At 40.1% G+C, this 18,103-nt stretch overlaps 1 protein-coding gene across 1 annotated transcript in view; it reads right to left on the bottom strand.

Annotated features, from left to right (window-relative positions):
- Positions 1 to 18,103, bottom strand: part of LOC126353899 (fatty acid synthase-like) — a 416,829-nt gene that overhangs the window by 146,563 nt on the left and 252,163 nt on the right. The window contains exons 17-19 of the mRNA XM_050003123.1: positions 15,166 to 15,420; positions 14,809 to 14,970; positions 16 to 329 (exon numbers count right to left, since the gene is read on the bottom strand). Of these exons, the coding sequence (XP_049859080.1) occupies positions 16 to 329; positions 14,809 to 14,970; positions 15,166 to 15,420 (731 nt within the window). The remainder of the gene's footprint in view (positions 1 to 15; positions 330 to 14,808; positions 14,971 to 15,165; positions 15,421 to 18,103) is intronic.

The raw sequence follows: 18,103 nt of genomic DNA, 5'->3' as shown, positions 1-18,103 counted from the left end.
AAGGTGACTGCTTACCCTAATCCATGTAGTTTCAGAAAACCATTTTGAAACTGCTGAACTATATTTAGCTTTATTGCTCTCTGAGAAAACAGCAATTTTAAAGTTAGCCTGTTTAACACAATTTTCAATAAAAATTTGCAGACAAATGCCAAGAGCTGTAACTGTATCTGTAAGAAAATTGTGATATGGTACGAAATTTTGGTAATTGCACAATGGCTCTTCATTTGGTGACTGGCGTGGTACTGCTGCTGTTTCTGCACCAGAGAACTGCATCCCCTCACAGCCAACAGTTTTTAATGTTTCATCAACAATGACATATAGGACTTCACCTGAAATAAAGGAATATTTCTGTACATTGCACTTGGTATCAAATGATTACAATTTATTGTACATAAATCATATAACATCATTGTTTAATTTCCCCTTAAACTGAAAGACGAAGTACACAGAAGAAATATTATCTTACTGTATTATTAACAAATTAGGTCGATGCAGAGTCAGTAAAGCTATAGAACAACCATAGAGAGGTGAAGATGCCACCCATGAGCCTGTTTGAGGACACAGTGGGGAGGGGGTCAATATTCCTGGGGCCCACCCACATGGGGTCCAAGTCCTCAAGGGTTTGGACCCTCAGGGTGCTCAGTTGGCAAATATCAGACTAACATTGTAACATAAATTTTGCATCATATTTTATTTTAATATGTTTCCCAAGATGGAAAACATGCATCAGTCAACAATTCATAATTGTCAAGTCAGCAAAATTTACGTACACCTCCACCTACATAAGGTTACATGTGGCAGTTCACTATTATGTCAGCTGTTTTATGAATGAATAAAAGAATACATGCACTGTGCACTTTCTAATAGAAGAGTGTAAGTACATGGATGTCACATGTTGAGAGCTACATTATTAGCAATAATGGTGCAGTGTTTCTAGTGTCGTGTGATTATTGGTTGGTACTGTTACTGGTGAGCACTGCATGCTTTAAGTTGCTTTTAACAAGCCAGTATTTGAAGTCAATAAAAATTTACCAATAAAAATATTTTATTTGTTGTTGTTGTTGTTGTGGTCTTCATCCTGAGACTGGTTTGATGCAGCTCTCCATGTTAATCTATCCTTCATCTCCCAATACCTACTGCAACCTACATCTTCCTGAATCTGCTTAGTGTATTCATCTCTTGGTATCCCTCTACGGTTTTTACCCTCTACGCTGCCCTCCAATGCTAAATTTGTGATCCCTTGATGCCTCAGGACATGTCCTACCAACCGATCCCTTCTTCTAGTCAAGTTGTGCCACAAACTTCTCTTCTCCCCAATCCTATTCAGTACCTCCTCATTAATTATGTGATCTAACCACCTAATCTTCAACATTCTTCTGTAGCACCACATTTCCAAAGCTTCTATTCTCTTCTTGTCCAAACTATTTATTGTCCATGTTTCATTTCCATACATGGGTACAATCCATACAAATACTTTCAGAAACGACTTCCTGACACTTAGATTTATACTAGATGTAAACAAATTTCTCTTCTTCAGAAACGCTTTCCTTGCCATTGTCAGTCTACATTTTATATCTTCTTTATTTCGACCATCATCAGTTATTTTGCTCCCCAAATAGCTAAACTCCTTTGCTACTTTAAGTGTCTCATTTCCTAATCTAATTCCCTCAGCATCACCCGACTTAATTCGACTACATTCCATTATCCTCGTTTTGCTTTTGTTAATGTTCATTTTATATCCTCCTTTCAAGGCACTGTCCATTCCGTTCAACTGCTCTTCCAAGTCCTTTGCTGTCTCTGACAGAATTACAATGTCATTGGTAAACCTCAAAGTTTTTATATCTTCTCCATGGATTTTAATACCTACTGCGAATTTTTCTTTTGTTTCCTTTACTGTTTGCTCAATATACAGATTGAATAACATCGGGGATAGACTACAACCCTGTCTCACTCCCTTCACAACCACTGCTTCCCTTTCATGCCCTTTGACTCTTATAACTGCCATCTGGTTTCTGTACAAATTGTAAATAGCCTTTCGCTCCCTGTATTTTACCCCTACCACCTTCAGAATTTGAAAGCGAGTATTCCATTCAACATTGTCAAAAGCTTTCTCTAAGTCTACAAATGTTAGAAATATAGGTTTGCCTTTCCTTAATCTTTCTTCTAAGATAAGTCGTAAGGTCAGTATTGCCTCACGTGTTCCAACATTTCTAGGGAATACAAACTGATCTTCCCCGAGGTTGGCATCTACCAGTTTTTCCATTCGTCTGTAAATAATTCGCGTTAGTATTTTGCAGCTGCGACCTATTAAACTTATAGTTCGGTAATTTTCACATCTGTCAACACCTGCTTTCTTTGGGATTGGAATTATTATATTCTTCTTGAAGTCTGAGGGTATTTTGCCTGTCTCATACATCTTGCTCACCAGATGGTAGAGTTTTGTCAGGACTGGCTCTCCCAAGACTGTCAGTAGTTCTAATGGAATGTTGACTACTCCCAGGACCTTGTTTCGACTCAGGTCTTTAAATGCTCTGTCAAATTCTTCACGCAGTATCCTATCTCCCATTTCATCTTCATCTACATCCTTTTCCATTTCCACAATATTGTCCTCAAGTACATCACCCTTGTATAGACCCTCTATATACTCCTTCCAACCTTTCTGCTTTCCCCTCCTTGCTTAGAACTGGGTTTCCATCGGAGCTCTTGATATTCATACAAGTGGCTCTCTTTTCTCCAAAGGTCTCTTTAATTTTCCTGTAGGCTGTATCTACCTTACCCCTAGTGAGATACATCCTTACATTTGTCCTCTAGCCATGCCTGCTTAGCCATTTTGCACTTCCGGTCGATCTAATTTATGAGACGTTTGTATTCCTTTTTGGCTGCTTCATTTACTGCATTTTTATATTTTCTCCTTTCATCGATTAAATTCAATATTTCTTCTGTTACCCAAGGATTTCTACTAGCCCTCGTCTTTTTACCTACTTGATCCTCTGCTGCCTTCACTACTTCATCCCTCAGAGCTACCCATTCGTCTTCTACTGTATTTCTTTCCCCCATTCCTGTCAATTGTTCCCTTATGCTCTCCCTGAAACTCTGTACAACCTCTGGTTTAGTCAGTTTATCCAGGTCCCATCTCCTTAAATTCCCACATTTTTGCAACTTCTTCAGTTTTAATCTACAGTTCATAACCAATAGATTGTGGTCAGAGTCCACATCTGCCCCTGGAAATGTCCTACAATTTAAAACCTGGTTCCTAAATATCTGTCTTACCATTATATAATCTATCTGATACCTTTTAGTACCTCCAGGATTCTTCCATTTATACAACCTTCTTTTATGTTTCTTGAACCAAGTGTTAGGTATGAGTAAGTTATGCTCTGTGCAAAATTCTACCAGACGGCTTCCTCTTTCATTTCTTACCCTCAATCCATATTCAGCCACTATGTTTCCTTCTCTCCCTTTTCATGCTCTTGAATTCCAGTCACCCATGACTATTAAATTTTTGTCTCCCTTCACTACCTGAATAATTTCATTTATCTCATCATACATTTCTTCAATTTCTTCGTCATCTGCAGAGCTATTTGGCATATAAACTTGTACTACTGTAGCAGGCATTGGCTTCGTGTCTATCTTGGCCACTATAATATGTTCACTGTGCTGTTTGTAGTAGCTTACCTGCACTCCTATTTTTTTTATTCATTATTAAACCTACTCCTGCATTACTCCTATTTGATTTTGTATTTATAACCCTGTATTAACCTGACCAGAAGTCTTGTTCCTCCTGCCACCGAACTTCAGTAATTCCCACTATATCTAACTTTAACCTATCCATTTCCCTTTTTAAATTTTCTAACCTACCTGCCCGATTAAGGGATCTGACATTCCACGCTCCGATCCATAAAAAGCTAGTTTTCTTTCTCCTGATGATGATGTCCTCTTGAGTAGTCCCCACCCGGAGATCTGAATGGGGGACTATTTTACCTCCAGAAGATTTTACCCAAGAGGACGCCATCATCATTTAACCATACAGTAAAGCTGCATGCCCTTGGGAAAAATTACGGCAGTAGTTTCCCGTTGCTTTCAGCCGTTCGCAGTACCACAACAGCAAGGCCGTTTTGGTTAATGTTACAAGGCCAAATCAGTCAATCATCCAGACTGTTGCCCCTGCAACTACTGAAAAGGCTGCTGCCCCTTTTCAGGAACCACACGTTTGTCTGGCCTCTCAACAGATACCCCTCCGATGTGGTTGCACCCATGGTACGGCTATCTGTATCGTTGAGGCACGCAAGCCTCCCCACCAATGGCAAGGTCCATAGTTCATGGTGGGAGGATATTTTACTTAGAAACTCCAAATTTTTGCACCCCTGACAAAGTAAGGTGATTTTTGCTGGGTTTCTTTTGCCAGTTACCAGTTCAGTTTTTAAAAAGTGATTGTAACTGAGACTACAAAAAACTGAAGAAAACTAGTTAATAGTACTGAAAAGCTGGTAGGTTTTTTCCATCCCTACTTTTGAGTTGTCTTCATGTCAGTGGCAGATAGGATCTGTCCAATACCAAAGTAAAGAATTACTGTAATTATGCTGACCCTGGAATTCCTCTTGTTATTCCTCAAAAATATCTTGTTATTCCTCAAAAATATCTTGCTGTTCCTCAAAAGATCACCATCCTTCCACACACCTGATATCTATCAGCTGCACGCAGACTGAGGGTACTACTGGAGAGTAGTAACATTGCAACAGCTATTGTTCTGAACATAGCCATACCAAGAGCTGACTGCAGTGTGCCTCCATCCCTTCTCAAGACCTTTGAATTTTTAACATGAACGGCAATTTGTTTCACAAACTTTTGACAGTTATGAGATTGGTGTGGAAGAGTCGAAGCTTGGTTTAAGCGGTATTAACATTATGGAATTGAAACAAAAGTCTGGGGAATGAAGAGCAGGAAAGGAGAAAGAGGAACAATAGAAAACAGTGAAACAAGTTTATTCAGCCTGGTATTTGTTTCTAACTCAATGTACAGTGCTAAAGAAAACAATAAAAACTAGTCACCTGATGTTCAACCTGAAGGAGTGGAAAATAGTTCAAGCTTCCTTTGAAAATTACACTGAAGTTCAACCGGTAAATCTGTCTTGCAGCAACAGTTTGGTCTCTGCCTGAGATCAGTATTTGTTGGTATGTTTCAAAAGTCATCATTACTGGAAATACTGCCAACATATATGAACTAACAGTGGATAGCACTCTGTTATTTCCTGTGTGTTGATTCATTATATTGGGATTGATGGTGAGTGACCAAGAGCTACAATGCACTTTCATGAAACCTTGTTACTTCCATGTGACTTTTCTACCACAGCAGATGATTGCCATGGGGCAGTTGTTGTTAAAACTGTACAAAATGACCAAAACTTCTTTCCCCAACACCACCCTTTCCTTGCACAAATGTATGTCCTTCTTTCCCTTTACTCACAAATCATTAAGAAGCTGAGCTCACTGAAACCTTATCAGATTAAATAACATGCCCCACTTTCCTTTATCTCCATGACATTCCTGCTCAGAACTAATCAATAGAATTCAAAAGTCTTTGTGTCATCTGTAACTGCTGCCACCCTAGGTGATCTACCACCATGTTGAACTAAACTAGCTATTATGAAGTGAATAGTTTATTGTGAATTATGTCTCTTTAAAAATATTTTGATGAAATCTTGCTACTTCTGTGTGTCTTCTCCACCACAGCAAATGATTAGTATGAAGTATAAACTGAGTGAGTTGCCAACACTGCAGGAAATGTTCCCATTGCACTGTTCCTCACACAGGGCATCCAACTTATTCCTTCCTCTACTCACTGTGCACACCTCATCTCAGGAATCAAAATAAATTGGAAAAGCTACTCACTGCTGGCCGGTGTGGCCAAGGGGTTCTAGGCGCTTCAGTCTGGAACCGTGTGACCACTACGGTCATAGATTCGAATCCTGCCTCGTGCATGGATGTGTGTGATTTCCTTAGGTTAGTTAGGTTTAAGTAGTTCTGAGTTCTGGGGGCTGATGACCACAGATGTTAAGTCCCACAGTGCTCAGAGCCATTTGAACCAATTTTTTAGCTACTCATTAGTGCAATCAGTTATTGAATAATTTCCATGAATGATGAAACATGATTTATATTTATAAGAGTGGCCTAAATGTTGATGATAAGTCATTTTTTTCTGAGTGGTGTTGTGCCACATAAACTCTGTCCAGGGCACCATATTTTCAAATATGTCCTTTGTAGTGATTGTCTTGCATTTTCATGTTTTTCATACTTTCAAATGCTTTTTCTAAAGAGCGATTCTTTCAGCCATTTTTAGTAAAATTTGAATTTTTAGGTCATTTTTGCCAGTTGATTCACATTATCATAAAATTTATTGTAATTAAGTCTCATTTCTAAAAGCTTGTTAATAATATTTATTTAAAACATACTGAAATAAAACACTGAACTACATTTATTGTGAAACTGCTACAGCTATTGCATCTAAACTGAAAAAGTGCTGGACAAAAATGCCAACATCTTCCGAGAAACCTCATACTCTGAGGTTCAAACTATTCCATAAATACAAATGAGTGGGATTTAACTGTCAAATCTTCCTCACTTCAAGTGTGCTCCTGTCACATTAACTGATCTTGAATGCAGAATTTCGATGTATAAAATCTTGTTGGCTAATAAAAGATCATTCTTCACATTTAACTGCTTGAGAATAACATAACAATTCAACTCAGACTAAGGTAAATTAAAAACATTACTTATAGTGCTGTAGGCCCTTATCTGCATTTAAGTTTATGCTTTACGCCAGACTGGATTCTGTGTGTGTGTGTGTGTGTGTGTGTGTGTGTGTGTGTGTGTGTGTGTGTGTGTGTGTGTGCATTGTCTTCTTTTGACAAACACATTGTTGGCCAAAAGCTTATTTTGCGACAATCTTTTTATTGTGCCTATGTGCAATTCAGTACCTCTGCTATACAGTGAGTAGCAACTATCCTTTTCATAGCAACTGGTCACAGTGATGTGAAATACAAAATGAGTAAAAACAACTTAACAAAGTTCCACCATATGTATAGGAAAGAGAGAATCTTATTACTGTTGATGCTGGAATGCTGTGGTAGCAGACATGCAAGAAGCTGAAGTGACAGGAAGGCATAGATTAGTAAACACAAATCAAATAGGAAAAAGACCTTTCAATTTCTGCATGGAAAATGAACTGATGATCACAAATACATTATTTCAGAACCACCCACAAATATGTTATACATGGATAAAACTGTTGGGCACAGGATGCTACCAAATTGATTACATAATGGTCAGAATCAAAGAAACCAAATCAAAGTGCATAAATCTGGTATATGTAGTGATTAGAACGTAGTTGCAATGAAATACAAAATACAAGTGAAAAGACAGTGCAAATTCAAACCCTCACTTAGTTCCAGTAAGGCAGACATAGAGGAACTAAGTGAAAAGTTTAAGCAGACAGTAAATCATTGTCTGGAGAGCTATGTGCCTAATAAGTAGATAAAAGATGGAAGAGACCAACCATGGTTTTAATAATGAAATTTGGAAAATGCTGAGGAAGCAGAGGCTGTTGCACTCTTGGTTCAATAGAGAATACACAAGTGATGACCAGCAAAGATTGGTAGAAATTCATGCTTCTGTGAAAAGATCTGTATGCAAAGCATACATCAAACACTGTCACTCCTTAGCAAAAGATCTGCCAGAGAATCATAGAAAATTCTAGTCCTATGTAAAATTGCTACAATGGTCTAAGGCTTCCATTTAGTCCCTTGTTGACCAGTTTGGTATGGCAGTTGGAGATAGCAAAAGTTTTAAATTTTAGGTTTAAAAACACACTGCTGTTCACGGTATGTTGTCTGACATAATAGTATTTGCCTATTGATATTACAATAACCTCATTGCAGAGTAGCTTGCTGCCATGTCTTTGGAATGGCATCTATACTTACTATGGCAACCAGTAGCTTCTAAATGGTTCTCCGACAGCCCAGAGAGGGCAATCTCTGTACTGTCGAAACAATTTTTATTTATATCACATGTTTAATATTTCTACATATTTTATCTGACAATAGCTGTTCAACCAGCTAAGTTCCATGTATTTTTATTTTTCATTCTTGTCACTGTTCTTTTAATTACAGAGTTTTTCATTGTTATTTAACTCTTAACCCATTGGTTAGCGCTGACATCATTCTGTAAAAGTGGGCGGAGCCTCCAGTACATAAGTAAGATGGGCACTGCACTATGTAGAAGTGATTTACCACCGGCTCCTGCTCATACAGCACTTTGGTAATTCATTGATTTTTAACTTTGTAATTTTATATAATTTTCTTTAATGTATGTAGCCCTGTGATCAGACTTTGTATTTGACTTGTAGGTCTGAAGATTACCACGGGTGTGGTCAATACTGGTTACCAGAATAAATAAATTTGTGGTCAAGACTGATTTTAATAGTAACTATTAATAATGAAATTGATCAGTGTCTGCTCCCACGATGTATTCAAAAGTGATTAACATTTTTTTCTGTTACTGTGGTAGGATTCAGTGAGGGAGACTTAAGGTGGCATAACACCACAGTTTTCCAGGAATATTTTTTGGTTTTTCTGAATCATATGTCTTACTCAGATCAATTAGAGTGGCTTCTTCAGATACGTTTGATTCAAAACAGGTTCACTCAAAAGAAATAATGTTTCCATCAGCTTTGATTGCTGACAGTTGGGACCTGAAATCGTACTGAGACTCGATTGAGATATTATCATCTGACATATGCAGACATGTTAGCTATTGTATGCAACATTCAATTATTTTAGAAAATACTGTAACCAAAGGAATTGTACAATAGTTATTAGTGAAAGACTTGTCCTCCTTTTTGTGTATTGGAATGACCATTGTCTTTCTAGACATTTTGGAAAATTAGAATAACTAAGGTACAACTGTACAATGTACTAAGAGAAAGTGTCCGCAGCTCGTGGTCTTGTTGTACCATCCTTGCTTCCTGAGCACGGGGGATTTTCACCTGCCCCGAGATAACTGGGTGGCGTTGTGTCGTCTTCATCATCATCATTCATCCCCATTGCAGTCGGAGGAAGGCAACAGCAAACCACCTCCATTAGGACCTTGCCTGGTACGGCAGTGCAGGTCTTCCGCATTGTTCCTCTACACTCTGTCAAGAAGCATGGAACTTCATTTCCATTCCCATTAAGAGGATGTGCTCTGACCTTCTTTATGTTTTTAATTACAAAGTTTGATTGACCAGAAATGTCTTCAGCCTTCAAACAGCTCAGTTTCGGCAATGATTTAATGAATAATGTACTCATACTGCTTTTTAGCTACAAATTTTTGTAGAAACAGATAAAAATAAGTAGAGTTAGCATCTGGTATTACCAGGAGGCAGTAAAATGGCCTTTGCATCATTAGCAGAAGACAGGTTAATAGTAGACGTAATATTAACTTCATTTGTAGCTTTTTCACACTTTCTTCTTCTACTTAATTTTTCATTAATGGTACTACAAGGAAATTTACATTTATTATAAGATTTTTAGATGTAGTCATCAATTGCCCTGCATTTTGCAAATCCAATTACTGTTTTGTTTTGTCTTTTGAGGAATGTAAGCTTCTTCACCTAACACTACCGCTCTTATGTGTGGTTTGGGCCTCGACCTCCTTACTTTAGTTTTGTTACATTAAGAAAAAAGCTGGTCAGTGTTCGTTATTCTATGAGAGAGAAGAAAAGTAGGCTTTTCAGAAATGAAATGTGTTCCTGTAACAAGCATATATATTTCAGAGGCTGCCTCATATCCTGTAGCCTGTCTTAGAATGTCTTAGACCAGTTACAAACAATGGATCACTAAACCACAGATAGCTTGTTATACAATTATATAGAAAGCACTTGATCTATATCTAACTGACTGCTTCAAACTGAAAGTTCTTTGCTTTTCGTAACCCAAATATTTGTGCAACAGAAGTTGTTCCTGATGTAACATAACATATACTTCACTCTTGCTTGAAATAATCTTTCCCTTTTACATCACTTGTTTTACTTATATGAGCATCATTCAATAAGCAATGCCCCACATTTAAAAAAAAGCCATTAATATACACTCCTGGAAATGGAAAAAAGAACACATTGACACCGGTGTGTCAGACCCACCATACTTGCTCTGGACACTGCGAGAGGGCTGTACAAGCAATGATCACACGCATGGCACAGCGGACACACCAGGAACCACGGTGTTGGCCGTCGAATGGTGCTAGCTGCGCAGCATTTGTGCACCGCCGCCGTCAGTGTCAGCCAGTTTGTGTGGCATACGGAGCTCCATCGCAGTCTTTAACACTGGTAGCATGCCGCGACAGCGTGGACGTGAACCATATGTGCAGTTGACGGACTTTGAGCGAGGGCGTATAGTGGGCATGCGGGAGGCCGGGTGGACGTACCGCCGAATTGCTCAACACGTGGGGCGTGAGGTCTCCACAGTACATCGATGTTGTCGCCAGTGGTCAGCGGAAGGTGCACGTGCCCGTCGACCTGGGACAGGACCGCAGCGACGCACGGATGCACGCCAAGACCGTAGGATCCTACGCAGTGCCGTAGGGGACCGCACCGCCACTTCCCAGCAAATTAGGGACACTGTTGCTCCTGGGGTATCGGCGAGGACCATTCGCAACCATCTCCATGAAGCTGGGCTACGGTCCCGCACACCGTTAGGCCGTCTTCCGCTCACGCCCCAACATCGTGCAGCCCGCCTCCAGTGGTGTCGCGACAAGCGTGAATGGAGGGACGAATGGAGACATGTCGTCTTCAGCGATGAGAGTCGCTTCTGCCTTGGTGCCAATGATGGTCGTACGCATGTTTGGCGCCGTGCAGGTGAGCGCCACAATCAGGACTGCACACGACCGAGGCACACAGGGCCAACACCCAGCATCATGGTGTGGGGAGCAATCTCCTACACTGGCCGTACACCTCTGGTGATCGTCGAGGGGACACTGAATAGTGCACGGTACATCCAAACCGTCATCGAACCCATCGTTCTACCATTCCTAGACCGGCAAGAGAACTTGCTGTTCCAACAGGACAATGCACGTCCGCATGTATCCCGTGCCACCCAACGTGCTCTAGAAGGTGTAAGTCAACTACCCTGGCCAGCAAGATCTCCGGATCTGTCCCCCATTGAGCATGTTTGGGACTGGATGAAGCGTCGTCTCACGCGGTCTGCACGTCCAGCACGAACGCTGGTCCAACTGAGGTGCCAGGTGGAAATGGCATGGCAAGCCGTTCCACAGGACTACATCCAGCATCTCTACGATCATCTCCATGGGAGAATGGCAGCCTGCATTGCTGCGAAAGGTGGATATACACTGTACTAGTGCCGACATTGTGGATGCTCTGTTGTCTGTGTCTATGTGCCTGTGGTTCTGTCAGTGTGATCATGTGATGTATCTGACCCCAGGAATGTGTCAATAAAGTTTCCCCTTCCTGGGACAATGAATTCACGGTGTTCTTATTTCAATTTCCAGGAGTGTACATAGACAAACGTCCTTATTGGTGCTTCACATTTGTTATTTGTACTGTGCGCCAGTGAAGTTTTGAACTGTTCTGGCAGATGGCAGAGCCCAGTACAGCATCAAAATGGCATCTGCATCTACATATGACTCACATTACAAGCAGTGTGCTGTTATTGAATTCTTGTGTGCAGAAAAAGAAACCGTGGTGAACATCCATAACTGTTTGTGTGCAGTGCTGAATCATGTGGATGCCATTATCTGTGCCGACCAGCACATCACAACAAAACAATTGGCTCTATGGTTGTCAGTCAGCATTGGAAGTGCATCTGCAATGATCAAGACTCTCGAATATTCAAAGAGGTGCTCATGATGGGTTCCACAAATGCTCACAGCGGACCACAAGATTCAAAGAAAGATCATTTCATCTGAATTGTTTGAGCATTTTGAGACTGATGGAGAGGCCTCTCTGTCACAGATCATTATGGAGGATGACTTGGTGCACCATATAGTACCAGAAATAAAAAGCAGTCCACAGGGTGGCACCATTCTCATTCACCACAAAAGAAGAAATTCAAGACAATCTCTTCTGCTGGAAAAGTCAAGGTGACAGCCTTCAGGGATTATGATGGTGTCATTCTCATGGATGTGATGCCAAGAGGGTCAACCATCAATTCAGAGGCGTTTGTGAAGACTCTGAATAAACTCAAGAACCGCTTCCAATATGTTTGACTGGACAAGAATTCAGCAAAAATCTTGCTCCAACATGATAATGCACGCCCACACACAAGTCTGAGAACCCAGAAACACATTGCCAAATTGGGCTGGACATCATTGCCTCATCCACCCTACAGTCCAGACCCTGCACCCTAAGACTTCCATCTCTTTGGGCTGCTTAAAAGCTTCTCTGTGGGGAACACACTTTGAAGATGACGAGATTGTCAGTCATGCAATGAAAACATGGCTATGCCTACAGGGCAACAGCTTTTACCAGCAGGGAATACATGCTCTTCCACAATGTTGGCATACAGCTGTAGAACATGATGGAGACTACATAGAAAAATAGGGCATGGACAAGACATGCTGATGTATATTGTCACTAAATTCTGACTCTTAACAGTACATATGTTCTGAGAAAAAAAATTTGGGGCATTACTTATTGAATGACCCTCATATTTAATTTATCAGTTTCCATCATGTCATTTAAGATTTTACTTTTTGTTCATGTTTTGAAATCATCCACAACATTACTAACATTTCTTGGAAGTCAGAACCACCTGTTATTCTTGGTGATGTAATAAGTTTCTCATGAAGCTTGGTATAAGATATCAATATATTATAAGCATGATTTATGTCTGAAGAGAATGTGCAACCTGTGGCAGTGTCGAAATTCTATTCTGAGCCATTGAATCATTCTTAAAATTTGACTTCAGTATCATTTGAAACTGCTTGACCTTGTTTAAAAGCAAATCTGAGTAATATTGTCTGTTCAGTGTAAGCTGCTCTTGAAGATAATCGCAAAAAACTAGACCTTCAGCATCCGAAAACACCATCAACACGACTTTTCCTGCTGATGGTTGGCTTTTGAGTTTTTTCTTGACAGGTAAGTTGGTGTGCTTCCACTACATGCTTTGTTTTTTATTGTGGCTCATATCAGTGAACCCATGTTTCATCACAAGTTAAAATTTTGCTGAGATAGTGATCACCTTCTCTTTCGTAATGTTCCTTTAGCTCTGTGCACACTTTCAACCTTGTTTCCTTGCACAGCCACATCCATCTTGCACATGTTTTGTGGGACTTCAGCTTATTACAGATAATGTTATGAACTGTACCAGTACTAACTTCAACCTTATCAACCATCATTTCCACAGTCACACTGCGGTCAGCATGAATAATGTCAAAAACTTCCTGGCAGATTAAAACTGTGTGCCGGACCGAGACTCGAACATGGGACCTTTGCCTTTTGCGGACAAGTGCTCTACCAACTGATCTACCCAAGCATGACTCACGCCCCATCCTCACAGCCTTACTTCTGCCAGTATCTCGTCTTCTACCTTCCAAACTTTACAGAAGCTCTTCTGCGAACCCTCCAGAACTAGCACTCCTGAAAGAAAGGATATTGTGGAGACATGGCTTAGCCACAGCCTGGGTTATGTTTCCAGAATGAGGTTTTCACTCTGCAGTGGAGTGTGCACTGATATGAAACTTCCTGGCAGATTAAATCTATGTGCCGGGCCGAGACTCGAACTCGGGACCTTTGCATTTCACAGACAAGTGCTCTACCAACTGAGCTACCCTAGCACAACTCACACCCCGTCACGCCCCTCTGGTGGACAGGACTTTACTTGCGGCCAGGATGAATGTACTGTACCCCTTTCCACCAAACTTCCTAGTTTAAACCAAATGTTAATGCTCCTGGGTGCATGTTGATACTGACCGTCTGGTTTTCAAATGCAGACTTCTCCACACACTGACCAAAGCATCAGTTTTATCCAGTGATAGTTATTTTACAATATGATGTGGCACTATACTAACTGACTCTGGCGATGGAAGCCTATGCCACTACAATATGTACTTTGATTTGTTCCACATTTCAGAATGTTTTCTTTCTTGATGGATTACTGGAACATGAATGAATAAATGAATGAGAAATGTAGTTCTGCTTCTCTTGGAAATAACCCACATGAAGAAAGTCCTAAAACAGAAGATGAAAACATCACTCAAGTGCACAATACGGTAGCGTGCTGAGTGATTTAAATGTCTTGAATAGCTCATACCATACATTTAACGGAACAAATAATATTGTATAATGTAATTCAACAGATAAAAATTTTTTTATCTATAAAATTACATTACATTTTCAAAAACTGATAATTTTCATTGATAGATAATTCAATGATTTACATGATTAATTTATTATGAGAAAGCTTTGTGGAAGGCTATTATAAAAACAAATTTCTCAGCAACATAGGAGTGGCATTTAAAGTTATTTGATAAGTTGACTTGTTATTGTGTATGACATGAGGCTCAATTACTTTACACAAAAAATGAAATGACAATCAAGCAGGTCAGTAGAGGCCCCTGACCCTGAACCAAAACTTGCAAAGTCCATTTCATCTGCGAGGAAGATTATTACCAGTGTTTCCTCTTAAGAAAAGAGAATTATTCTTGTAAAGGACAAAATTAGGAAATGCTATGTAAGTCTTCTGGATGACATAATTCAAAAGCTTAAAGAAATAAAAGCAAAAGAAAAGAGACTAAATATTAACAGTCTTTCAATACCAACCTGTCTGACAAACTTTCTGCGGATCAATAATCACCTTCTGCAGTTTTGTTGGAAAACAGATATGTGAGAAATAACTGAAAGCACTCTTCATTAAGGCTACCTGCAGAACAGAGTCCATCAGAGCAACCCAGTTATTGGTAAAATGAACTTTGGCTCCACTATCTGCAAAAAATTTGTTTAGTTATCTGCCAAGTATCAACTATGATTTAAAATAAGAGAGAAAAATTATTGCGGAAGAGAAAAAAAAGTGTAAGATAACATTTCTCATCAAAATGCTTATACATATGTAGTTAAAGAAATTGCTTATATGCTGTTTATGACAAACACACATCAAATATTTCAGATCAGTTTTCATACCATCTATTTCCAACATTCCCTTAAAGACTCCTGTGTATTGATACCCATGTAAACGCAAATCCAAATACGCTTCCTTGCTCTTGAGTAATGGCATAGTACTTTGTTCACCAGTCTGGGAAGCTTTATTCAAGCAAATAAATTCCTTATCTGGTTCCTGGCAGACAAATATCTGACCAGTCACAACTATTTGGTCACTTTCACAAATAATGAATTGTCCTTCTGCAAAGATCATCTCAACAAAGAAAGTGAGTTTCCCTGGAACAAAATATGCATTGTTTTAGTTTTTTATATTATTTCCAGATAGCGTTACTGAAAAGGTTATCTGTGTACCTCATTGTTTGGTTTTAAAAACGTTACCATAAAATTCAAATATGAAATTCACATACAGTCAATCCACAGTTCTGCTATCAACATTTGCTTCAAGTTAGTGAACATCCTTATGAAACCATGAAAAGTCAGGAAAGAATAACATATCAATATGGAAATGATAGATTGCTACTCAGCAGATAGTGAAGGCATCAAATCACAGACAGGCACAAAGAAAGAGAATGCTAGAAATATTTCATCTTTCAGACAAAGTACTTTCTCAGAAGTTGGAAACACACACATTCACACAAGAATAACTCATGTACACGGTCACTGTCACCGGGCACTAAAGCCCGACTGTGTCTGATGCAAGCAGCAACCCAGCTGGGGTGGGTAGTGAGGTTAAGGACGAGGTGTGGGGAGGAGAGGGCGAGGGACCACAGTGGAAGAGGCTAATGCTGCCTGTGGGGACAGGGTACCTCTCGTTGTAACCTGAGATGAGCAATACCCTCCCCATTATCCCCTCAACCCCTCTGACAGTGGTATTCAACCGTCCACCCAACCCACACAAGATCCTTGTCTGTCCCTATTCTAACCCTGCTCTCAACCTCTTGCTCCATGGCTCGTATCTCTGCACCAGATCTACATGCAAAACCTGTCCCGTACAACCTCGCTAGAACCTACTCCAGCCCTGTCACTGACATTTCCCTGTGAAAGCAGCAATGTGATCTACCAATTTAGCTGCAACCACATTGATATATTCTACATGACAATCACAATAAATAAGCTATCTGTCTGTGTGAATGGCCACCACCAAACTGTGATCAAGAGATACATGGACCAGCCAGTTGTTGAATGTGCCACCTAAGATGATGTGCTTCACATTGTTTGCTTTATAGCCTCTGCATTCTGAATTCTCCCAATGAATGCCAGCATTCCTTAAATGTGCAAGTGGGAACTCTCCTAACAACTTATGCTTCATTTGCATAACCGTCCTGACTCAACTAACATTCAATAGTATCTTTCTCTTCCACTTCCTGTCTGCCTCCCTTCTTCCACTCCAGATCCAGGCACATGTTCTATGCTGGAAATGCACTTTTCGTCTTCTCTACATCCCCACCCCCAGCACAGCCACATTATCTTGGACCTAGAAGCCCTATTCTCTCTTCACCATGTCCTTGCATGCTCCTACAGGCAGCATTAGCCTCTTCACCAGCTATCTCTCACACTCCCCACCCGCACCCCTTCCTTAGCCCCCCTACCCACCTCAGGCACATTGCTGCTTGCATCAGACACAACTGCCTTTGAATTTTAGTGCTCAGTGGCAATATGTGAATGTGAGTTGTTCTTGCATGAATTTGTGTGAGTTTTTTACTTCTGAAGAAGGACTTGGGCTGAAAACTGAAATATTTCCAACATTCTTTTTCACTGTGCCTGTCGGTGACCCAACCGCTCTGTGTGGTGAACTAAATCCATAATACATAAATAATTCATAAACAATACTAAACACATTTAAAAAGCTGGTGTCTGTCGAAAATGAGAGCCACGAGATGATCAAGAGACACATTATATTAAATTGTGAATGAAGGTTTTCATCACAGAAACACTGTTTTTTGTAACTGAAGTGATACTATAATACATGAAAAGTTGGACAAAAGATATAAATAAAAAGATTATGTGTGCCATAACTAAATGTCAACCAACTATGTGACCACAGGACAATATATATACACTGAGGTGGAAAAAGTCAAGGGATAGCAATATGCACATCCACAAATGGCAGTAGTATTCCATACACAAGTTATAAAAAGGGCAGTGCTAAGCTGTCATTTGTGCTCAGTTGAGTCATGTAAAAAGTATTCTGATGTGATTATAGTCACACGATCAGAGTTAACATACTTTGGATGTGGAATGGAGTTGGAGCTAGACACATGTGATACTCCAAAAGGGAATTCAACATCCTGAGATCCACAGCATCAAGAGTGTGCCGAAAATACCAAATTTCAGGCATTACCTCTCACTCCATGGACAATGCCTTCACTTTAAAAAAGTGAAATTTGTTGTCAATAAGCTATTGCAGAAAGATTATCAACACAAGTGTCTTTGCTAGCAGCATGACATGACCTGCAGCATCTCTCCTGGACTTGTGCCTTATTGATTGAACCCTAGATTACTAGAGAACCAAGGTCTGGTCAGGTGAGTCCCGAGTCCAGTTGGTAAGAGCTGATGGTAGAGTTCAGTTGTGGCTTAGACCTCGTGAAGCCACGGATCAGAGTTGTCAACAAGGCACTGTGCAAACTAGTGGTGGCTCCAAAAGGTTAGGGTTTGTTTGCATGGAATGAACTCAGTCCTCTTGTGCAACTGAACAGATCACAGACAAGAAACGCTTATGTTCAGCTACTTGAAGGCCTACTGCAGACATTCATAGACTTCATGCTCCCAAACAATGATGTCATGTAATCAGGCCACAATTGTCCACAATTGGTTTTAAGACTATTTTGGACAATTTGAACAAACAATTTGGCCACCCAGATTGACTGACCTGAGTCCTATAGAACATTTATGGGGCATAACTGTGAGGTCTGCTTGTGCACAACATCCTGCATAGCAACACTTTCTCAACTCTGGATGG

Source organism: Schistocerca gregaria, chromosome 3 (genome assembly GCF_023897955.1).
Source record: "Schistocerca gregaria isolate iqSchGreg1 chromosome 3, iqSchGreg1.2, whole genome shotgun sequence".
Taxonomy (NCBI): Eukaryota; Metazoa; Arthropoda; class Insecta; order Orthoptera; family Acrididae; genus Schistocerca; species Schistocerca gregaria.
This window is presented reverse-complemented; position numbering and strand designations above follow the sequence as displayed.